The 24,510-nt window shown below is 34.1% G+C and overlaps 3 protein-coding genes across 3 annotated transcripts; 1 reads left to right on the top strand and 2 right to left on the bottom strand.

Moving 5' to 3' along the window:
- Positions 1–177: 177 nt before the first annotated feature.
- Positions 178–3,732, bottom strand: IF7GT5 (isoflavone 7-O-glucosyltransferase UGT5). The gene has a single exon (XM_003548097.5). It carries the CDS (start codon positions 1,798–1,800, stop codon positions 346–348), a length of 1,455 nt encoding a protein of 484 aa, XP_003548145.1. The 5' UTR covers positions 1,801–3,732; the 3' UTR covers positions 178–345.
- A 3,891-nt stretch (positions 3,733–7,623) lies between these two features.
- On the top strand, positions 7,624–9,230 carry UGT7 (isoflavone 7-O-glucosyltransferase UGT7). Its single transcript, NM_001317558.2, has one exon. The coding sequence runs from the start codon at positions 7,671–7,673 to the stop codon at positions 9,090–9,092; it is 1,422 nt and encodes a 473-aa protein (NP_001304487.1). The 5' UTR covers positions 7,624–7,670; the 3' UTR covers positions 9,093–9,230.
- A 2,085-nt stretch (positions 9,231–11,315) lies between these two features.
- Positions 11,316–19,638, bottom strand: LOC102667385 (beta-fructofuranosidase, insoluble isoenzyme 6). Its single transcript, XM_041010385.1, has 7 exons — positions 19,570–19,638; positions 19,413–19,491; positions 17,869–18,194; positions 17,577–17,735; positions 17,269–17,474; positions 17,062–17,121; positions 11,316–16,516 (listed from the first exon to the last, which is right to left on the bottom strand). The coding sequence occupies exons 1-7, from the start codon at positions 19,636–19,638 to the stop codon at positions 16,480–16,482; spliced, it is 936 nt and encodes a 311-aa protein (XP_040866319.1). The 3' UTR covers positions 11,316–16,479.
- Positions 19,639–24,510: the final 4,872 nt, after the last annotated feature.

The following is a 24,510-nucleotide window of genomic DNA, read 5'->3' as shown; positions in this document are numbered from 1 at the left end:
TTTGTTATAAATTCTCAATTTGATTTTTATATGTAAAAATCATTATTAAACTTTCCTTAAATGCTTTAACATTCTAATTTTTTTCTCTATCTATGCTTTAATAATTGACTAGTAGTTTAAAAGAAAGTAATAATTGCTAAATTTGCAAAAACTATATTAAATGACGCAAATCCAATATAACCATAGTTCTCAACTAATTCTCATATTTCCCAAACAAAAAAGAAGACGGTAGCAACTTACATTGCATGTGACTCTGGTCAGACATAACCTGAACTATTAATAAAGAGGAAGCAATATTTTAGTAATATCATAAAATTGTACAATGTAAAGCATGTCTTCATTCATTTAACTGACACACACTTTGTCTCTTTCTTTCCATGACTTGAGAAGTTTGTCTAATGCCACACGCGAAGACCCACCTTCTCTTGTAGCAGCCTTGGCTTCATCCTTCGCAACCCTGACTCGGTTCCTGACTCGCTCACCTCTCTCCGATTCCATCAACTCCCTAACTCGCTTCTCCACCTCAATCGCCGCCACAAAACCCGACTCTGCAGACTCATGCATCCACAGTGCAACCTTCATTTCCTCCACCAACACCACCCTATTGAACCTCTGCTCCGCGTAAAGCGGCCATGCTATCATGGGCACCCCAGCACACACCGCTTCAAGCACCGAGTTCCACCCGCAGTGACTCACAAACCCACCCACCGAGTCATGACTCAGCACCGCCGCTTGTGGGACCCAGTTTTTCACGACTAACCCCTTTTCTTTGGTTCTGTCCAAGAAACCCTTTGGCAGCAAAAACTCCAAATCAGGGTCCTCTTGTGTTCCCAAAGCAAGGTTATGCTTTTGGTCGCTAACGGGGTTTCGCACTACCCATAAAAATCGTTGTTCACTTTTCTCCAACCCGATAGCGATTTCACATAGCTGCTCTCTAGAAAACACACCCAAGCTTCCAAAACAGAGAAACACGACACTCTTACTAGGTTGCAAGTCCAGCCACCTTAAACATTCATGGTCGCTGGAGTTGTTTTGGTTTTGTTCAGTGGTGGTTACTAGAGGACCCAAACAATAAAGGGGTGAGGTTGGGGAATTCGGTAAGCACAAACCGTCACAAATTGCTTTGGTGCTACTTGGTTCAAGAGCTTCGAACGTGTTGACGATAAGGCCTGCGGCTTTGGGTGCTGCAAGACTACAACTCAAAAAGTTTTTGTAAACTTCATCGTTGCGTTCGAGCAAGGGTTTTGGCATGTCCCTCGCTGGCATTGGTGGGACACCGGGAATGTTGAGAAAGGTGTTGTTGAGATCTTTGAAACTCTTGTGGTAGGTTTCATGGAGTGTGCTGTGGTAGAGAAAAGCAGCGAGGAGTGAAGCACTTGCTGGGACGAAAAGGTAACAAGGGAGGTTGAGTTGTGAAGCAACGGAAATAGATTGGGAGGATAAGATGTCTACGATGAGGGCATGGAGGGTGTGGGTTTGGGAGAGGGAAAGTAGGGTTTGGTGGATGTGAGGGTTGTTGTGGTGGAGGACATGGAACAAGAGGGTTTCGTGGTTGAGTGAGGAAGAGAGAAGGGTTTGTGGGGGGGTGAAGGTGGGGAGGGTGTGGAAAGTAATGGAAGGGAGGGTGGTGGAGACGGTGGAGATGTAGTTGGAAGTGGAGGATGTGTCGTAGGGTGCTATGGTTATGAGGATGTGAATAGAGAGGGATGGTTGGTGAGTGAGGATGAACTTGCATAGTTCTATGGTGGAGACTAAGTGACCTATGAGAGGTGCAGGGTAGAAAACTACAGCTTCTTTCATTGCTTTTGCGTTTGGTTGTTAGTCTCCACTGTGGTGTATATATATACTACTATAAACAATGATAGTTGGACTTGCACACTATAAGATTATAAATTAACACCTATGACACCTATTTGGCCATTTTTAATGTAGATTTTTTTTTGGATTATTAAGTAGATCCTACTTATATGTATTATTTATTTTTATGCTCTCTTTTTTTTAAGTTAAGCACCTTATTAGCATCGAGATTTTGCATCAAAAACAGAAAGAGAGGAAGAGGGAGAAATAAGAAAAATCTTGATAAGAACATGTCACAACTAAATAGAATAACCAATGTGAAAATAAAAATCTCAGTACCGATTATTTGTATAGCAGAAGCCAGCAAGAGTGTTGTCAGAGTGAAATGTGAGAGTCTTGTGATTAGAGCAGCACTCGTGGTTGAGAAGAGAAACAAAGGTTTAGTTAAAAGGGATATCAAGAGTCTCGAGTCATAAAAGAGTGGCAAGCTTTTCCATCTGAATTATTGAGATGCCCACGGCTGTTTGGACCCTAAACAACACTTATTAATTACAGGTAATTACAAAACCACAAAGCTAATGAACCGTTTGATTGGCTTAATTTGTATAATGTTAAAAGGATTTGGGGATATAGTAGCGTACTACCAATAGGAGTTGGTTTTAGTAGAAAAGGCTAATCTCTCCGAATATTATAATTTAAATTCTTATTGAAAAAGTTGTCTATATTTAGTGTACAACATTCTCTCAAATAGAACTACAATATTGAAAAAACATACGTGTGGGGAAGAGAAAAAAAAAAGAATTTGGGACATGCAAGGTTCCTGAGCAGCTTAACATTTAGTTCTTGCAAGCTGATAACTCTCCCATATGTATCGAAAAATTGGTTCTGACGGAAATCATATACTGTTTTAGCTAATGTTTTTAAGACCTGATTAAATTGATGAAAACACTATTCGAGATTTAATGATTTAACCATGGCTGAATTGTAGTCAAATCGGTAGTAATTAAATTTTTGTTTAATATTATGTATCATTCTGAGTAATAAAATAATATAAAATTATAAGAAATTAGAACATAATAAATTATAAATGACTAAGTTATATGTTTAATAGGATAAAAATTAATAATAATTGATAAAATAATCAATACTTATGTTTCATGCTCTCAGTCAATGTTTATAATTTATATACTCTATTTCATATTTATTTTTGTTTAAGATTCACTACAGCAAAAAAAACATGACAATTTTAAACAACATATAAATAATGTTGATAGTCTTTAATTTTAGATAGGTTTCAAAAAATCATCTAAAAAAAGTGTCCTTCTAACATGATTTTTCAAAAAAATCATTTTAAAATGTCTTTTTTTAAAAAATAAAAATAAAAATCTAATAAAATAATAGAAAAGAGAAAAATTCTAATAATAGAAAAGATTAATATAGAAGCACCCGTCACACACACCACCTTTCGTGCTTTGTTGTTGCTCATTGATCCTATACCTATTCAACCCAACACACCTTTCATTTCTCTCACCTACCCTTCACCAACAAAGACACTTTCATTCCCCTGCAAAAGCAACCAAAAGTAGACTTCCACATTCTCAACCAAACTAATTAAACTATAAATTCAACTATGTATAGAAAGGGCCTGCATAACATAAATAAATGATTTATGCAGAAAAAATCCCAACTCCATTGAGGACACATATATCTTACAGTTGGTCTTAAGCAGCTTTTCACCTGCAAATAAAACAATATTAATAAAGTAAAAATAAGAAAACCTTAATCCTTAATTTTCAGACTTCAGATTCCCCAGCAGTCAAGATAGAAAGAAGACCTTAATGATTTAAAATGAAAGTAGCTTGGATACTATAACTAGCCACCAAGTGCAAGATGATCATCATACGCAGACAAAATGAGAAATAAAAAAAAATATTTTACAAGCATATATCACCAGCACCATGTTAGTGGGTACCGTTCCTCCAATTCCTTTAAATAAAAAAATATGTTATGGTATGTACCACATTCACGTAATCTTAAGCATGCGTTCGAGAAGATCTTCCAATAAAGGTAATCTTGATTACTTGTTCGTCATGATTAAAGGTTCGTTCTAGAAGAAGCTCTTCTTACAGACCCGCCCCAATCATGCATTCTATTTTGGGACCACCAATCCATCAATAATTATTTCCAGCTATGAAGAACTATGCACGAGGAGGAGAGGGACGTTCAAATTGGAGTCTCACAAATATATTTGAAAAAAATATTTTTAAACATAAAATTAAAGTTTTATTTTTATAATCATTATCGTACTTTAATTTATTGATATTTATTTGAATGAGTTATTGAGCTAAAATCATAATTTTAGTTTAATATATTTTAAATAATTTTAAAGATAATAATTAAGGAATAAATAAATAGAAATTTTGTAAATAAAAATAATATTAAAATTATATTAAAAATGAGAACACATTATAATAATTACTAAAGCACTTATGAAAATTTAACTTTTAGTTAAAGAGTAATACCCAAAAAACTTACAGCTTATTTGGTAATTAGGATATCATATGAGTAGGATATGATAAAATGACAATGAACTTTAACTGTCTAATGTTTGGGGTACAATAAACCCATTATTGTGGCCCAATGGTATTATTGTGTTATCCTGTCTCGTATTTGACATGAATTAGATAATAATAGTATAAGATATAAATTAGGTTCAAATGACAAAATCATTATTTTGTAAAAATTATGTATAATTTTATAAATGTAAATTTAATTTATTTTTTAATTTCACAAATTATAAAAAGTATAATTTAATCTAAATTATAAAAAATATTTTTTGTCATGTTATTACTTTTCTTATTCTTAAAATTAGTAAAAGAATATTTATTTTAAAAATTATGATAATTTGAATTCTAATATTTAATATTTAACATCTTAATTGATAATATAATTTAAATTTACAAGCGAAAATTATTATAAATTTATATTAAATAATATGCTGAATAAAAATTTTATAATATATAGAGAGATTATCTTATTTTATTATTTTTACACTTCAATAATGGGATAAAATAGGCATATGTATAAAGTAAATAAATATTAAGTATCAAATAATATGTATAAAAGTATAAAATACTTAATTATGCATATAGAAATATTTTAAAATAATTCTTATTAGGAGTGGAAAAACACAAACCCGTCATCACATCCACACGTTTTATCAGAGTCCACAATGAGAAGAAAACTTAACATGAATAAACAACGTACTTGAATTCTAGACAAATGACAACAGTCAATCAGTCATTATCTTATTTTATAGAGAAAATAATACTTTCTCGAGATTTCTCAGTGCAGTGTATTTAACTTAATCATTCAGCAAAAAAAAAAAAAAGTGTATTTAACTTAATGTCATTAAGGTAAATTGTCCCGGCCCCTTCCTTAAGGGATGTGTAGTGAGTACGACAGCTTCCTCCTTTCTCATATGGTCAAGGGTCTTAGTAATAAATGTGTTTTTAAGTATAGATTAAAGAATTAAAAGTAAAAAAAATTATTATGAGGATTATAAGAGAGAGAAAAATTATAAATAATATAATTTTATGTATTTTAATATATATATATATATATATATATATTAATTCTTTAATTAATGTCCTAAGTGTATTGATTAATATTTATTTATGTTAAAATTTATTAAAAAATTATAAAATCAAGAGAGGCAGTAATTAAATATGATTTGAAATCCATCAAATTTTATCATTTTTAATAAATTTCAATAAATAAAAAGATGTGTTAAAAAATATGTTCCTAGTATTATGTTAACGCTTTCCCTCTTGTATTAAAATATAAAGTTTACTTTATATTTAGATTATTATCCTTAAAAGATATTCTTTAAAAGGCTCTATAGTAATTAACATATATACTAAAAATATATAAATTTAATTTGTATCACTTTATATAAAGTTGGTGTAATAATTTTTGTTTTAATTTACAAAATGTCAATGTATTTTATACTACACCGATTATTAATGAATCAATGCAATAAATGGAGGTGTAGAATAACTTTCGTGTAATAGTAAATGTATATGCATCAATTGATTGGAATCATGTCTCGTGACACTACAGTTCTTCATTATCACTAGAAATAGCATTAGAGCAACTTAAGATGCATATATATAATGGTAAAATTGTATTTTTGGTTTCTCAGTTTATCTTCAGTTTTAAATTTGATCCCCCAATAATTTAATTTACAAATTTAATCCTCTTATTTTGTAAAATCGTGTAATATTGATCCCAGGCCACAATTAGACGTTGACGGTTAACAAATGATGTTGATTGTCACATGTCATGTTTTTAGTAGACGATGACTGTCACGTGTTATGTTCTGATTGGTCAATGAAAATAACAATTCATTTCATCTTTTATGGAGTTGATATCCAATCAGAACATGACACGTGACAGTCATTATCCAATAAGAACGTGACACATGACAATCAACATCACAATGATCAATGTTCAATTGTGGTCTGGGGACAAACATTGCACGATTTTACAAAATGAGAAAATTAAATTTGTGAATTAAATCATTGAGGATCAAATATAAAACTAAAGATAAATTGGGGGATCAAATTTACAATTTTACCATATATAATTAGTTAAACCAATAACTCCCTTGTTAAATAAAGATCAAAAAGTAAAATTTTCTCTTCTTGTTCTTCACTTCTAAATGCATTTGAAAAATACTACTAACATATTTTTTTAATATGATTTAAAATTTATTAAAAATAAAATAAATATGTGTGGATCACTCCTCTTATACTTTTCTCATTCTGAAAGAACAAAAATAATTATAATATATATGAACCACTATCTCATTAAATAATATAAGAAAAATGATATATTTAGACACGTTCTAATCTTATATACTTTATTAATAATTATTATTTTATTTTCTTATTATATCACTTACTATATTTTTATATTTCTCGTAGGTATTAAATAAGTGTTATAATTGTCAAGAAATTATTAAGTAGGTTGAAACTATTGTGTGTTTATAATCCCAACCAATATCTATGAAATACTATATTCATCCTTAAGCACATATAAAACACTTTTAACTTATTCATACATATTAAGAAAATTGATTGTCTAATTAATTAATAACATTAAATTTGTTAATAATTTATATATATATATATATATATATATATATATATATATATATATTAATTATCCTTAAATTTGAATAGTTTCAAAATTTCAAGAATCAATTCTACTCCTCAAGATCATAGTGATACCATGAAAAAATATAAATAATAGTTTTGTTTTGTCTTCACCATAAAAAATTGATTATTTCTCATTATAAATCTAATCTAAACATATTAGTCAATTTTTTAGTTATCTTATTAATTTCTAATATTTATGTAAAATAATTAAGAATATTTCGTTAAAAAGAAAACTAATGCAAGAGACAACTAAAAATTTTTTATAAATAGAGATAAACAATTTTAACTAATATATCATGCAGAAAGAATCATAATCCCAAACCATCTAATACTCACTACTTGGTGTCTACTGGTAAGAAATAAGAATATTCTCTTTATAATATGAAGTCATCAAAGTTAGTCCAAAAAATGAGTAATATTTTTTTTTTTTGTCTTTCTTCTTATTGCACCATAAATTTTATTAAATCTCTCTATATTTTTTTTTTCCTTCGATATCCTTAGATGTATCATAGAACAATCGGTGCTCACCAGACATTTTCCTTAAAAAAAAAAAAAATAACAGTAGAGTGGCTCACTGTCCATAAATAGAGCAAGCATCTTTGTTGGAACTAGATCCAATTCCATTTCAAAAACTCATACCTCTTCTCCAACATGAAAGACACCATTGTTCTATACCCTAATCTTGGTAGGGGACACCTAGTTTCCATGGTGGAGTTGGGAAAACTCATACTGACCCACCACCCTTCACTTTCCATCACTATTCTCATCCTCACTCCTCCCACCACCCCTTCCACCACCACCACCTTAGCCTGCAACTCTAATGCTCAATACATCGCCACCGTCACCGCCACCACTCCCTCCATCACGTTCCACCGCGTTCCCCTCGCCGCACTCCCCTTCAACACCCCCTTCCTCCCCCCTCACCTCCTCTCCCTCGAACTCACCCGCCACAGCACGCAAAACATCGCCGTTGCACTCCAAACCCTCGCCAAAGCTTCGAACCTCAAAGCCATCGTCATGGACTTCATGAACTTCAACGACCCCAAAGCCCTCACTGAAAATCTCAACAACAACGTCCCCACTTACTTCTACTACACTTCCGGCGCCTCCCCTCTCGCTTTACTCCTTTACTACCCCCCCATTAACCAAGTCCTTATAGAAAAAAAGGACAAAGACCAACCTTTGCAAATCCAAATCCCTGGATTACCCACAATTACAGCCGATGATTTTCCAAACGAATGCAAAGACCCTTTGAGTTACGTTTGCCAAGTCTTCCTTCAGATAGCGGAAACCATGATGGGTGGTGCCGGGATTATAGTAAACACATTTGAAGCCATTGAAGAAGAAGCCATCAGAGCGTTAAGTGAGGATGCGACAGTACCACCACCCTTGTTTTGTGTCGGACCCGTGATTTCTGCACCGTATGGAGAAGAAGACAAAGGGTGTCTGAGTTGGCTAAACTTGCAACCGAGTCAGAGCGTCGTGTTGCTGTGTTTCGGAAGCATGGGAAGGTTCTCGAGGGCTCAGTTGAAGGAGATAGCTATTGGGTTGGAGAAGAGTGAGCAAAGGTTCTTGTGGGTTGTGAGAACCGAGTTGGGTGGTGCTGATGACTCGGCGGAGGAACTGAGTCTGGACGAGTTGTTGCCAGAAGGGTTTTTGGAGAGGACCAAGGAGAAGGGAATGGTGGTGAGGGACTGGGCCCCACAGGCGGCGATTCTGAGTCACGACTCGGTGGGTGGGTTCGTGACTCACTGCGGTTGGAACTCGGTGTTGGAAGCGGTGTGTGAAGGGGTGCCGATGGTGGCGTGGCCTCTCTACGCGGAGCAGAAGATGAACAGGATGGTTATGGTGAAGGAAATGAAGGTGGCTTTGGCGGTGAAAGAGAACAAGGATGGGTTCGTGAGTTCGACTGAGTTGGGGGACCGAGTTAGGGAACTCATGGAATCAGACAAAGGGAAAGAGATTCGTCAGAGGATTTTCAAGATGAAAATGAGTGCTGCGGAAGCAATGGCTGAAGGCGGAACATCACGTGCTTCGTTGGATAAGTTGGCTAAGCTGTGGAAACAGAGTTGATTCTCAGTTTGACATTGACTTGTCCTCTAAATATTATACCATTTGGTTTCCAAACTTTAAACTTGTAGACTTAATTTTTTAAGTTGAATTTGTTTCAATTAGTGATCCTTGCTCATCTAAAACATTTATGACACCTTTCATTTTTATCTTTTTATTAAATCAAATATTTATTATATTTATAATTTTTTTATCATTTTTAATCTCTTATTTTTCTTTGTTTTAGAAAAATTATTTATGAACATTTAATATGTTATTATACACTTAGTTTGTGAACGAGAGAAAAAATGAAAAAAAGGAAAAAAGAGCAAATAATTTCAGCCTTTGATTTAAAAAGCAATATATCTAACGGTGTAAATTTTGTTTCCCACAGTGTGAAAAACTTACTTCATTTTCTCAGGCCAAAAACCGTCTTGTTAGTCATTGTGCGTCAATATCTTTATTAGTCATTAAAGTCATTTATGAAGTTTAATGTTAGCAGCAGCACGAGACCTGTGCGTGCCAAGAAAGTGCCTCTGCACTTACGTGACTATCACGTGACGGGTTTACCGGGAGGGAATAAAAGCTTGTACATGAAATAATAATAAAGCACGTGATGATAAGAATTAATAGTTACAACAGAATTAGGCAGGGCAGTTATCCTGGCATGTACCACTAGCTATAAAAGGCTGATATACATTATAATATCTTGGATCGAGTGGTCTCAAAATAATTAAGAAGGGAGATTGAATTAATTATTTTTAAACTTTTACCAATTAAAAAATTATTCTTTTAAGGCTTTTACTAAATTGTTAAGAGAATGAGGAGTAGAAGAGAAACTTAACAAAAAGTAAAAGCGAAAATTAAATGCACAGCGGAAAGTAAAAGAGTAGGGAAGAAGGAAACAAACACACACGAGTTTTTATACTGGTTCGGCAACAACTTGTGTCTACATCCAGTCCCCAAGCGACCTGCGGTCCTTGAGCTTTCTTTCAACCTTGTAAAAATTCTTTTACAAGCAAAGATCCACAAGGGATGTATCCTTCCTTGTTCTCTTTGAACCTAGTGGATATACCCTACACTAGAACTGATCCACAAGAGACGTACCATCTCTTGTTCTCAGTCAAACCCAAGTAGATGTACCATCTACTTGTACCACAAAGGATGTACCCTCCAATGTGTTAAGACAAAGATCTCAGGTTGTTAAACCTTTGATACTTTGTGAATGGAGATACAAAAGAATTCTCAGGCGGTTAGTCCTTTGAACACTTTTGTATTAGGGAAAGGAAAGAATCAAAAGAATTCTCAGACTGTGTCGTTTTGAATTCTTTGACAAGGGAGAAGGGAGACACAAAAGAATTCAGGCTGTTAGTCCTTTGTTCTTTTGGAAAAGGGAGAAAAGAGACACAAAAAGAATTCAGGCGGTTAGTCCTTGACGAATTCTTTTTGGCAAAGGGAGAAGAGAATGAAAAGGATGAATAGCACAAGTTTTCAAGGTTTAGAAAACCAGAAAACTTCAGAAAGCTTTTTGGTACAAAGAAGAAGAAGAAGTTCAAAGAGATTTCAAGGCTTGTAAAGGATTGATTGGAAAAGCAAAAAGTATTTTTGATCGTTGAAATGTAAAACAAAGCCTTGCTTTTATAGACTCTTCATGTCTTGTCAAGAAGACCATTCAGAAGAGTTATAACTTTTAGAAAAACTTAAAACCCATTTGAAATAGTCAAAACCTTTTTGAAGAGTTACATCTTTTGATTTTTTCAGAAACAGTCACTGGTAATCGATTACCAAATAAGTGTAATCGATTACACAAAGCTTTTGAGTGAAAAGATGTGACTCTTCACATTTAAATTTGAATTTCAACGTTCAAGAGCATTGGTAATCGATTACCAAAACATTGTAATCGATTACAGCCTTTTGAAAATAATTGGAACGTTGTAAACTCAGTTTGAAAACTTTTTCAAACTCATTTTGCTACTAGTAAACGATTACAATAATATGGTAATCGATTACCAGAGAGTAAAAACTCTTTGGTAAAGGTTTTGTCAAAAAACCATGTACTATTCAAAGTTTTGAAAAAACTTTTTAATACTTATCTTGATTGAGTCTTTTCTTCATTCTTGAATCTTGATCTTGATTCTTGAGATCTTGAATCTTGATTCTTGATTCTAGGCTTTCTTCTTGAGTCTTGAATTCTTCTTAATTCTTGAACTCTTGACTTGTTCTTGATTCACTTGAGATGTTCTTTGATTCACTTGAGTTGTTCTTTGATCTTTGAGCTTTTTGTTCATCACCTTTGTCATCATCTTTTGTTGTCATCATTGTTATCATCAAAACACCTTTGAATCACATTCACCATGAAGCCTTGCTACTACATAATAAAGGCATGAGAAATATACGTTTTACTCAAGAGTTATTCCCTTCCTCGAATAAGGGCGCATCCTTCCCTCTTCACGTCTAGATTCATTCCTCCACCGCGAGCCATCGTGCTCTTCCTTTTCCCTTCGTGCAACACCTAACAACTGGTCCGACCTCCGCCGTCTCCATCTCCATGGCTGACCACGGAACCAGGAAAACAACAACTGATCGCCTTGAAGAAGCCATTGTGAGGCTCTCTAATGGCCATGCTTCTATCAATGAACGTTACAACGACCTTGCGGGCAAGGTAGACTCCATTCTAGAGCACCTTCGTTCCAACGATTCCGGCAACCACACAAACACACCTGCCACAAACCATCATAGCCATCAATGCAACACAGTTAAACTAGATATACCGCGTTTTGATGGACGCGATCCATTAGGCCGAATCTTCAAGATCACGCAGCTTTTCCAATATCAAAATGCACCTGAGGAAGAACGAATCACAGTCGCATCCCTATACCTCGACGGCGCCGCCTTAAACTGGTATCAATGGATGTTCAGCAACGACTTTATCACGTCCTGGGAAGGCTTTCTGCAAGCTCTTGAATCACGATTTGTGCCAACATTTTATGATGATCCTAAAGGAGCATTGTTCAAATTAACGCAAACATGCACGGTGAACGAATACCTAACGGAGTTTGAGAGGTAAGCAAACCGCGTGGTAGGTCATCCACCTCCTTTCCTTTTAAGTTGCTTTATCTCAGGATTAAACCCTGAAGTTCGACGTGAGGTCATGGCTCTTCAACCAATATCCCTACTCCAAGCTACAGCCCTAGCTAAGCTTCAAGAAGAGAAGCTACGTGATCGAACGAACCAGGCACCCCGAAGCTTTCCCCAACCCAGGCCCTTCGTTCCTCAAGCTTCGAATACTTCATCCAAAACTACACCATTTGTGAAGCGCACGCCGGCAGAAATGGCTTTCCGGCGAGAAAAAAGGATTATGCTATAATTGTGATGAAAAATGGAGTGCTAACCACAGGTGCAAGGGTCGAGTGTTACTCTTCATCACTGACGAACAGTCACAAATCAATGAGGCCATTGAACCTGAACCACAAGATGATCAGACAGCAGCTCACGGGAACTCTCCAAAACCGATACCGGAGGCGGTCTGCTCACACATCAGTCTTCACGCTCTTGGTGGACTACCCTCATCGGAAACCTTCCGAATCTTTGGCACCATTAAAAAAGCACGTCTCACAGTCCTGATTGATAGTGGAAGTACTCATAACTTCCTTCAACCACGAATCGCGCAATTCCTTAAACTTCTTCTACAAACTACTCATCCCCTCCAAGTAATGGTGGGCAACGGTTCTACGTTAGCCAGTGACCAGGTTTGTCCTGAAACTCAGGTCACTATCCAAGGTCACCCCTTCGTGGTCTCCTTCCACTTGCTCCAGATAAGTGGTGCAGATGCAGTGTTAGGGATAGATTGGTTGAAACACCTGGGTCCAGTTACGACTGACTACGCAGAATGCATCATGCATTTTAACCACCTGGGTCGAGATATCACACTCAAGGCAGATGTTAATCTTGGGCCCGAACCAGCCTCAGCGGCCGAACTGAAGCACTTCATCCAAACGGGTTCCACTTCGGCCTTATACCAACTACACCTCCTACCCACGGACCAACCCGACCCAACCACGACCCAACACCCTTTCATCTCTGTGGAACACCTCCTTCACCAATATGAGCACGTGTTCCGGACCCTATCTCGACTCCTTTCGCCACGCTAGGTGGTTCACCGTATCACCCTTCATCCCTTCACTACCCCAATATCCGTTCGACCTTACCGCTATCCACACTTCCAAAAGAATGAGATTGAAAGACAAGTCTCGGACCTCCTCGTCGCCAGACTGATCAGATCGAGTACCAGTCCTTATTCTTCCCCCGTACTCTTGGTTAAGAAGAAGGACGCCACTTGGCGGCTATGTGTTGACTACAGAGCCTTAAACTCAGTCACCATTCGCGACCACTTCCCCATTCCGACAATAGATGAATTGCTTGACGAATTGGGCCATGCTTCGTGGTTCTCAAAGCTGGACCTCCGACAGGGGTTCCACCAGATCTTGATGAGTGAACTAGACATCGAGAAAACAGCCTTCCGCACCCATAATGGCCACTTCGAATATTTGGTGATGCCCTTTGGGCTCTGCAATGCACCTTCCGCTCTGCAATGCACCTTCAACATTCCAATCCGCTATGAACCAACTCCTGCAACCATTCCTACGAAGGTTTGCCAGAGTTTTTTTGACGATATATTGGTTTATAGTGATTCGTTATCCTCACATTTATACCACCTGGAGATTATATTTCAAGCCCTCCAACACGCTGAGTTTTACCTTAAGCATTCTAAGTGCCTCTTTGCTCAAGAATCCATTGAATATCTCGGCCACATCGTGTCTGGCAAGGGTGTTACTCCAGAACCCTCCAAGGTCCAAGCTATGTTGCAGTGGCCACCACCAACTTCGGTCCGAGAACTACGTGCATTCTAAGGGCTTACTGGATTTTATAGAAAATTTATTAAAGGGTATGCTTCCATCACGACCTCACTCATGACCTTGCTTTGCAAAGACGCCTTCGATTGGTCCCCGGACTCTCAGCAGGCCTTCGACCAGCTCAAACTCGCCATGACCAATGCACCTGTACTTGCCCTACCTAACTTCTCCGAGCCCTTCGTGGTTGAAACTGATGCATCTGGAACAACTATTAGTGCAGTGCTGTTGCAGAATGGCCACCCCTTGGCGTATTTTAGTAAGCACCTTGGACCTCGGCTACTTCATGCATCCACGTATATACGTGAACTCCACGCCGTCGTGACGGCAGTGAGGAAGTGGAGGCAATACCTCCTGGGCCGGCCATTCACGATCCTCACCGATCACAAAAGTCTCCGAGAGTTAATGACACAAGTCATTCAAACGCCGAAACAACATTATTACCTTTCGAAACTGCTTGGCTATGAGAACTCCATCCAGTACAAGTCCGGCGCAATGAATGTAGTAGTAGATGCCCTTTCGTGAGCTCCAAACCCAGAGGGCCAGTTCCTCATCCTCTCCATACCACAACTTGATTTCCTCCATGATATTAAGTAGTCACTCGCTGATAACCTGAAATTCTAGCAACTCAAGGATGCCATTCAGGAACACCCAACCTCTTACCTTGATTACTCTTTCGGCGATGGATTAATATTGTTCAAGGGACGCATCTGGCTTAATAACAGCAATCCTTATCTCCATATCCTCATTTCGGAGCATCACGCGACCCCACTTGGAGGCCATTTAGGTGTTGCCAAAACAACCCATCGTCTCGCATCAAGTTTTTTCTGGCTCAACCTTCAATAGGATGTTAAGAGGTTTATTAAAGAATGTGTTACCTGCCAACAGAATAAAAATCTCCATAAGCGCCCAGCTGGACTGCTGCAACCCTTGCCGGCACCGGAGGGCGTGTGGGAAGACCTTTCAATGGATTTCATCACCCATTTACCAACCTCTAACGGATTTACTGTCATCATGGTTGTGGTAGATAGGTTCTTGAAGGGGGTGCATTTGGGTGCTCTTCCCACGGGATTCACAGCGTTCAGGGTCGCCGGCCTCTTCATTGACACCGTCTGTAAACAACATGGGTTTCCTAAAAGCATAGTGTCTGACCGCGACCCTATCTTCTTAAGCAAGTTCTGGAAGGAGTTATTCCGATTAAGCGGCACACGATTGCGACTCAGCACGACGTACCACCCTCAGTCCGATGGCCAGACGAAGGTGATGAACCGAATACTTGAGCAATACCTCCGCTGCTTCGTTCATGATCAACCATCCACATGGCACCAGTATCTATCCCTTGCAGAGTGGAGTTACAATACTCACTTCACTCGAGCTTTGGCATGACTCCATTTGAGATCATCTACGGTAAGCCACCACCTACAATCCTCGATTATGTCACGGGCATGACGAATAACGAAGTTGTCCAAACCTTGCTTGAGTCTCGTCAACAATTGCACTCCAAACTTAAGCAACGCTTAAAGAAGGCCCAAGATGCTATGAAGAGGTACGTTGATGTCAAATGCGATGATATCACCTTCGAATAGGGGCAATGGGTATATGTCAAGCTGCGCCCAAGACGACAGACGTCGGTCACCGGACCGTGCCACCCAAAACTCTCTAAGCGCTTCTTTGGCCCATTTCAAATTGTTGAACGCATTGGTCTGGTCGCCTATCGACTCAATCTCCCACCGGACGCACATATCCACCCAGTCTTCCATTGCTCCCTTCTCCGTTCCCATCACGGCCCACCACCGCCCTCTGAATATAACTGGCCCCTACAGGTCCTGAACAACAAGCCACTTTGGCGGCCGCTATGTTTAATATTATGTATCATTCTGAGTAATAAAATAATATAAAATTATAAGAAATTAGAACATAATAAATTATAAATGACTAAGTTATATGTTTAATAGGATAAAAATTAATAATAATTGATAAAATAATCAATACTTATTTTTCATGCTCTCCGTCAATGTTTCGCTCACTTATATATTCTAATGTGTGATTACTTTTAATATATGTGAGACTTAGATTATTTTCAACATACCATCTTAAAATGAATAATATGAGAGACCTAACTGAACCCCAAAAACTAGCTCAACGGGTGAAGGTTGTCCCTCACTTATATATTCTTATTTTTATTTAAAATTCATTACAACAAAAAAGACGTACAATGACAATTCTAAACAACATATAAATAATGTTAATAGTCTATTTTTAAAGATGGTTTCAAAAAAACCATCTTAGAAAAATGTGTTTCTCTAAGGTGATTTTTCAAAAAATCATTTTAAAATGTTTTTTTAAATAAAAATAAAAATATAATAAAATAATAGAAAAAAGAAAATTTCTAATAATAGAAAAGGTTAATATAGAAGCACCCGTCACACACACCACCTTTCGTGCGTTGTTGTTGCTCATTGATCCCATACCTATTCAACCCAACACACCTTTCATTTCTCTCACCTACCCTTCACCAACAAAGACATTTTCATTCCCCTGCAAAAGCAACCAAAAATAGACTTCCACATTCTCAACCAACCAAATTAAACTATAAATTCAACTATGTATAGAAAGGGCCTGCATAACATAAATAAATGATTTATGCAGAAAAAATCCCAACTCCATTGAGGACACATATATCTTACAGTTGGTCTTAAGCAGCTTTTCACCTGCAAATAAAACAATATTAATAAAGTAAAAATAAGAAAACCTTAATCCTTTTCTTGGATCTGATTCCACTCCATGGCTTCATCGCTTAATCCTTTTCGGTCTTCAGATCCCCCATCAGTCAAGATAGAAAGAAGACCTTAATGATTTAAAATGAAAGTTGCTTGGATACTATAACTAGCCACCAAGTGCAAGATGATCATACGCAGACAAAATGAGACAAACAGAATAAAAGACAGATAGCCAGACATCAAGCATAGATATAGATATATTCATGCAACAATAAATCCCTATGAAGACAGGAAGTGTTCATTCACATTATGAGGGCACCATTGACTATGTTTACGGTAAGGATTAATAGTTTATTATTTTACCTTTGCAAACTCCAAAAGCTGAGACCATGTGTCCCTAGATATTGCTTTGTTATGCCGAGCCTGAGTATGTAGTATCAAAATTTATCAATTTGAGTAAAATGATCGAGTATTAGCAGATCCCTCTGAAAGCCATCCTAATAAGAAAGCTTCACAACATAACTCGAGAAAGTTAAAAATGTGTAAATAAATAATAATCAAGTATATTACCTGCAAGAACTGGCACCAATGATCAACCAGCGGCCACATACCAATAGTTGTATCCAATGCAAGAGATCAACCAGCGGCCACATACCTATTATGCCACTTCTTGATGCATACTCTTCACTACACAGCAAGTGGGGATCAACTTCACTTTCATTTAGCCACTCCATATTCTCTAGTTCAGGTAGCTCAAACCACACTTCTACATCGACCTTGAAAGGTTAAGTTGTAAAGAAAAATCTCATTGATGTTGTCCTATGTTATAAAGTTCATAAAAAAAAGAATGTAAGAAAATGCAGCACCAGTTTACTTACTTGTGATGCAGGGATACCAGAGACTTCAATAGTTGATTCACTAACCAGTTTCTCTCCCATTATGCTAACTTGTTTGTCATGTAGTTTTTCTACCTCTTCAATTGGCCACTGCATCAACCACTTCCCACTTTTATGAAGCCAAACTTGCCTTGGAATACTCTACATAGCCAAACAACACACTATCTCAAAATATGTAGATCACTTTATGATGATAATATGGTCCTAAAACAATTTTTAACATGGAGGGTGCTGAAATAATTAAAAGAAAATACCCAACATGGAGATAAAATACCTGTAGACCAGCCCATCCTTTCTCATAATCATCTTGTGTGGTTTCACACTCCTTTGACCATCCCCATAATATCCTTCTGTTCTTGGCATAGTCAAAAAATGAGTTGGAAGCATAAAACATTCCATGGTCCAATAATAAGTTCAGGTTAGTTCCTTCCAAATCTTCAACATCCTCATTGAATGAACTGTTTGCAGGTTTACGAGCTGCTTGTTTTCTCAGCTGCCTTGAGGTTTTACCACCTTTATCCTCCTCACCAGCAATAGAAGATCTTCTGTTCTTCCTTAGAGAGCACGATATTGAGCCATCCTTTTTTCTCTTATTAGAATCTTGACAAGCATGGTAAATGACATGAAAAGATATATACAATCAGATTCACAAATGACATGAATACTATAATAAAACCACCTGACATAAGCATGATGATGAAATTCAAAACGAGTGAAGCACATAATCAAAAGGATCCATGATGCAACTAATTTAGATCGAGTACAGTTGTATCCAAATCTGGAAATAAGAATAAGAATACTGAGCATGGTGCAAACTTGGAATTTAGATTATGATAGCAATTTTAATTTGGCATTCATAGCAGAGGTAGTTAAACTTGAAAACAGTTAATTAATCATCAAAATAACAGTAATTAAATTGGCCAGGAACGAACTCTAGGTCTTCATCTTCAACAATAATACCTTGTTTGGATGAATCTGCATCTTTCTGTAACCAGAAAGGAATGTCTAAGCTTCTAAATAGGATAGTTAGAGACAAGAACCCATTAAGACTACAAAGGTAATATATGATTAGTTTTCCTTTAAATGACTCACCAAGATTTCCACAATCTCCACAAACTTCTTACAAAGGGAAGGCAAAAACCCCATTCAAAAATTTCCAACAAGTGTATTCTTAGAGATGCTGTTTTCAAATTCCTTAATGATGACAGAGATTGTCCTGTTCCATTACAATGAATTCAGAACTAATGATAATGACTGATGACATAATTTTAATGAAATGTCTATAACTTAAATTTTATTCGTTAATTAAGAAAAACAACACAAGCAGCTGACACAAAATTTGGGTGACCAATATAATGCAGTATGCAATTTTGAGTTAATGAAGTTAACCATATGTTCTTTTTATTTATTTTGAGTTCAGTAATCCTGAGTCCAGACAGACATTTACAATATAAATAGATAAAAATAAATGAATAGTATATGCACATAAAACAACGCTACTTGCTTTTCATGAAATAGAAACAGCAAGAGCCAAATTTGGAGTCTGCATATAAAATAAATAAATAAAAAACACATGGGAAAAGAAAGCTGGATAGAATGTTAATAGAATTGGATCATAGTTTTGCTACCCAAAAGAAACATGGCTAAGGCTATTTATATTCTTACATTTATAATGATTCTAGTATGAACTGTAAACTGAAATAGACAAACATGAACAGGAAAAGATACTGAAAGCTACCATTTTTCAGCTTCTCCTACTACCAAAGCATTCAGGACATTTTTAAAAGTCATAGCATTCAATCACAACACACTTCACACATTCATCTGCACATATGCGCCTCCAAAGATCAGAGTCCTTTCCTGGAAATTGAGCTGCCATATCCAGTGCTAAGGGAATCTGCAAATGTAGGCAACAAGTCAATTATATGAACTGGTAACAAACACATGCATATGAAAAAATAAATCTCACACAGACCTTGCTTGCAAGCCGAAACGATGGCCACTGAATTATTTTCAAGCTAGGATCTGATGAGTATGCAATCATAGTTCAGTAATCAAAAGATGAAGGAGAAAGAAAAGAAGCTAGGATTTAGCAGGAAAAGCAACTAAAGAGTTAGGCTCTGAAGCCTTTCCTATCACTTATGATATCTTCCTCACTTAGAGCAGCACTCGTGGTTGAGAAGAGAAACAAGGGTTTAGTTAAAAAGGATATCACACATGGGAGAGTTATCAGCTTGCAAGAACTAAATGTTAAGCTGCTCAGTAACCTTGCATGTCCCAAATTCTTTTTCTTTTCTCCCCCACATGTATGTTTTTTCAATGTAGTTCTATTTGAGAGAATGTTGTACACTAAATATAGACAACTTTTTCAATAAGAATTTAAATTATAATTTGCCACATTTGGAGAGATTAGCCTTTTCGACTAAAACCAATTCCTGTTGGTAGTACCCTACTATACCCCTAAATCCTTTTAACATCATACAAATTAAACCAATCAAAAAGTTCATTAACTTTGTGGTTTTTTAATTAATAAGTGTTGTTTAGGGTCCCAACTGCCGTGGGCATCTGTACAATGTCTCACAATAATTCAGATGAAAAAGGTTGCCACTCTTTTTTGACTCGAGACTCTTGCACGGTTGAAATATTTTTTTTCTTAATGCCTCGTGTTTATGCTCTTGTAGAATGATAAATAGTAATATTTAAGTTATTCTCTCAACCGAAACTGGACACGTCTTAGAAAAGACAATTTAATTAATAAATAATTACTTTTTTCACAAAACGATCTATTTATATTTAATTTAAATATTACACCTATTTTTATGTATTATTTTTATATATTAATACTCTTTTTTTAAATAATTACACATACTTTTTTACTATCAGTGATACATAATTTGCGCAATTAATTATTCTTTAAATTTTTTTAGCAGCCCAAAAAGAATTTTATTAACACTGGCTTTGGATATGACACAAGTCCAATTCTAATTCCCTAACCCACTCTGACGCCCCCATAAAAGAAAAAGTGACAATTACATAAGGTTTATAGTACAATCAGCATGTATAGATTAAAATATCAATCCAACAACTTGATTAAGATAATAATCGTATCTAACAATCCAACCTCCACTTAAGCAATTTCCTTCACGTTAACTTCACTGCCATTACAGTACTGCAGAGCCTCAAGTGATTCTTCAATAATTCTATATATGACTCTGATTCTCTACAACATTTCCTGTCCATGCTCCTCTCCTCATTGAAATTCTGACAATTATTTCTTTATTTAATATAGATATAAACTACTTTCTTAAATAGGCTTAATAGAAATATTAACTGATATTATATTTGACACCTTGATAATATATTCTTTATTAATTATTAAATAAAATTTATATCATTTTTTAATAATAAAAAATATATATTAAAAATGGCAATTGGTGCTTGGCTATTATTTCTTTATTTTGAATGAATATCAAAATTCAGAAAATAGTCTCTTAAATCTATTTAAAAGGTCAATTTCTTTCCATATATATGTTATGTTGTGTACCACATTCACGTAATCTTAAACATGCGTTCGAGAAGATCTTCCAATAAAGATAATCTTGATTACTCGTTCGTCATAAAGGTTCGTTCTAGAAGAAGCTCTTCTTACAGACCCGCCCCAATCATGCATTCTATTTTGGGATCATCAATCCATCAATAATTATTTCCAGCTATGAAGAACTGTTATACACGACGAGGAGAGGGACGTGCAAGTTGGAGTCTCACAAATATATTTGAAAAAAATATTTTTAAACATAAAATTAAACTTTTATTTTGATAATCATTATCGTACTTTAATTTATTGATATTTATTTGAATGAGTTATTGAGCTAAAATCATAATTTTAGTTTAATATATTTTAAAGATAATAATTAAGGAATAAATAAATAGAAATTTTGTAAATAAAAATAATATTAAAAATGAGAACACATTATAAAAAATATAATTTTAATTACTAAAGCACTTATGAAAACTTAACTTTTAGTTAAAGAGTAATACCCAAAAAACTTACAGCTTATTTGGTAATTAGGATATAATTTGAGTAGAATATGATAAGATGAGAATGAACTTTACTTGTCTAATGTTTGGTGTACAATAAACCTATTATTGTGGCCCAATGGTATTATTGTGTTATCCTGTCTCGTATTTGACATGAATTAGATGATAATAGTATAAGATATAAATTAGGTTGAAATGGCAAAATCATCATTTTATAAAAATTATGTATAATTTTATAAATGTAACTTTAATTTATTTTTGAATTTTACAAATTATAAAAAGTATAATTTTATCTAAATTATAAAAAATAATTTTTGTCATGTTATTACTTTTCTTAAAATTAGTAAAAGAATATTTATTTTAAAAATTATGATAATTTGAATTCTAATATTTAATATTTAACATCTTAATCGATAATATAATTTTAATTTACAAGTCAAAATTATTATAAATTTATATTAAATAATATGTTGAATAAAAATTTTATAATATATAGTGAGATTACCTTATTTTATTATTTTTACACTTCACTAATGGGATAAAATAGGAATATGTATAAAGTAAATAAATATTAAGTATTAAATAATATGTATGAAATTATAAAATACTTAATTATGCATATAGAAATATTTTAAAATAGTTCTTATCAGAGTAGAAAAACACAAACCCGTCATCACATCCACACGTTTTATCAGTGTCCACAATGAGAAGAAAACTTAACATGAATAAACAACGTACCTGAATTCTAGACAAATGACAACAGTCAATCAGTCATTATCTTGTTTTATAGAGAAAATAATACTTTCTCGAGATTTCTTGAAAACTATGAATATTATATTATATTTTTTCTTATTATATCTTAACATTGACAATGTAGTGTATTTAACTTAATCATTCAACCAAAAAAAGTGTATTTAACTTAATGTCATTAAGTTAAATTGTCCCGGCCCCTTCCTTAAGGGACGTCTCGTGTGTGCGACAGCTTCCTGCTTTCATATGGTCAAGGGTCTTAGTAATAAGTGTTTTTTTTAAGTATTGATTAAAGAATTAAAAGAAAAAATTATTATGAGAATTACAGGAGAATGTAGAAAAAAAGTTATGTATCATATAATTTTATGTATTTTAATAAAAAAAATTAATTTTTAATCAATATTATAAGGATATTGATTAATATTTGTTTATGTTAAAATATAAAGTTTACTTTATATTTAGATTATTATATATTCTTTAAAAGGCTCTATAGCAATTAATATATATACTTAAAATATATAAATTTAATTTGTATTGATTTATATAAAGTTGGTGTAATATTTTTTGTTTTAATTTACAAAATGTCAATGTATTTTATTTTACACCGATTCTTAATGAATTGAACCGATGCAATAAACGGTGGGGTAGAATAACTTTCGTGTAATAGTGAATGTATATGCATTATAAAATCAATTGATTGCATTGGAACCATATGTCTCATGACACTACAGTTCTTCATTATCACAATAAACAGTATTAGAGCAACTTAAAATGCATATATATAATCAGTTAAACCAATAACTCACTTGTTAAATAAAGATCAAAAAGTAAGATTTTCTCTTCTTGTTCTTGACTTCTAAACCAACTTGATGCATATATGTAATAAGTTGAACCAATAAATCCCTTGTTAAATAAAGATCAAAAAGTAAGATTTCCTCTTCTTGTTCTTCACTTCTAAATACATTTGAAAAATACTAACACCATATTTTTTTTATTTAAAATTTATTAAAAATAAAATAAATGCGTGTGGATCACTCCTCTTATATTTTCCTCTTATATTTTTCTCATTCTGAAAGAACAAAAAATAATTATAATATATATAAACAATTATCTCATTAAATAATATAAGAAAAATTATATATTTAGACACGTTCTAATCTTATATACTTTATTAATACTTATTATTTTATTTTCTTATTATATCACTTACCATATTTTTATGTTTCTCATAGATATTAAATAAGTGTTATGATTGTCAAGAAATTATTTGAAACTATTGTGTGTTTATAATCCCAACCAATATCTATGAAATACTATATTCATCCTTAAACACATATAAAACACTTTTAACTTATTCATACATATTAAGAATTAAGAAAACTAATTACTAATTAGTTAATAACATTTAATTTGTTAATAATTTATATATATATATATATATATATTTAATTATCCTTAAATTTAAATAGTTTCAAGATTTCAAGAATCACTTCTACCCCTCAAGATCACTGTGATACCTTGAAATAATAGTGTTGTTTTGTCTTTATCATAAAAAAAAAATCGATTATTTCTTATTATAAATTTAATCTAAACATATTAGTCAATTTTTTAGTTATCTTATTAATTTATAATATTTATGTAAAATAATTAAGAATATTTCGTTAAAAAGAAAACTAATGCAAGAGACAACTAAAAAAAAATTATAAATAGAGATAAACAATTTGTTTTCAAAAAAAAAAATTCTTACATTGAAAGATAAAGATAATATATTCAAAATTTTAATTTATGAGAAGTAATTAGAAACAATTTTAACTAATATATCATGCAGAAAGAATCATAATCCCAAACCATCTAATACTCACTACTTGGTGTCTACTGGTAAGAAATAAGAATATTCTCTTTATAATATGAAGTCATCAAAGTTAGTCCAAAAAATGAGTAATATTTTCTTTTTTTGTCTTTCTTCTTATTGCACCATAAATTTTATTAAATCTCTCTATATTTTTTTTTCTTCGATATCCTTAGATGTATCATAGATCAATCGGTGCTCACCAGACATTTTCCTTAAAAAAAAAAAAAATAACAGTAGGGTGGCTCACTGTCCATAAATAGAGCAAGCATCTTTGTT

This window comes from Glycine max, chromosome 16 (genome assembly GCF_000004515.6).
Source record: "Glycine max cultivar Williams 82 chromosome 16, Glycine_max_v4.0, whole genome shotgun sequence".
In the NCBI taxonomy this organism is placed as follows: domain Eukaryota; kingdom Viridiplantae; phylum Streptophyta; class Magnoliopsida; order Fabales; family Fabaceae; genus Glycine; species Glycine max.
Note: the sequence above shows the minus strand (reverse complement) of the source record. Positions and strands in the feature narration are given on the sequence as shown.

Excerpts from the sequence above, each read along its gene's own strand:
- IF7GT5 (XM_003548097.5), bottom strand. The coding sequence starts at position 1,800 with ATGAAAGAAGCTGTAGTTTTCTACCCTGCACCTCTCATAGGTCACTTA.
- UGT7 (NM_001317558.2), top strand. The coding sequence starts at position 7,671 with ATGAAAGACACCATTGTTCTATACCCTAATCTTGGTAGGGGACACCTA.
- LOC102667385 (XM_041010385.1), bottom strand. The coding sequence starts at position 19,638 with ATGATTGCATACTCATCAGATCCTAGCTTGAAAATAATTCAGTGGCCA. Across the intron at positions 17,736-17,868 it reads AAGGATGGGCTGGTCTACAG|AGTATTCCAAGGCAAGTTTG; the intron begins GTATTTTATCTC and ends TTGGCTATGTAG. Across the intron at positions 16,517-17,061 it reads AGCTTTTGGAGTTTGCAAAG|GGGAATGAAAATGTCTTTGT; the intron begins GTAAAATAATAA and ends TTGCTTTTGCAG.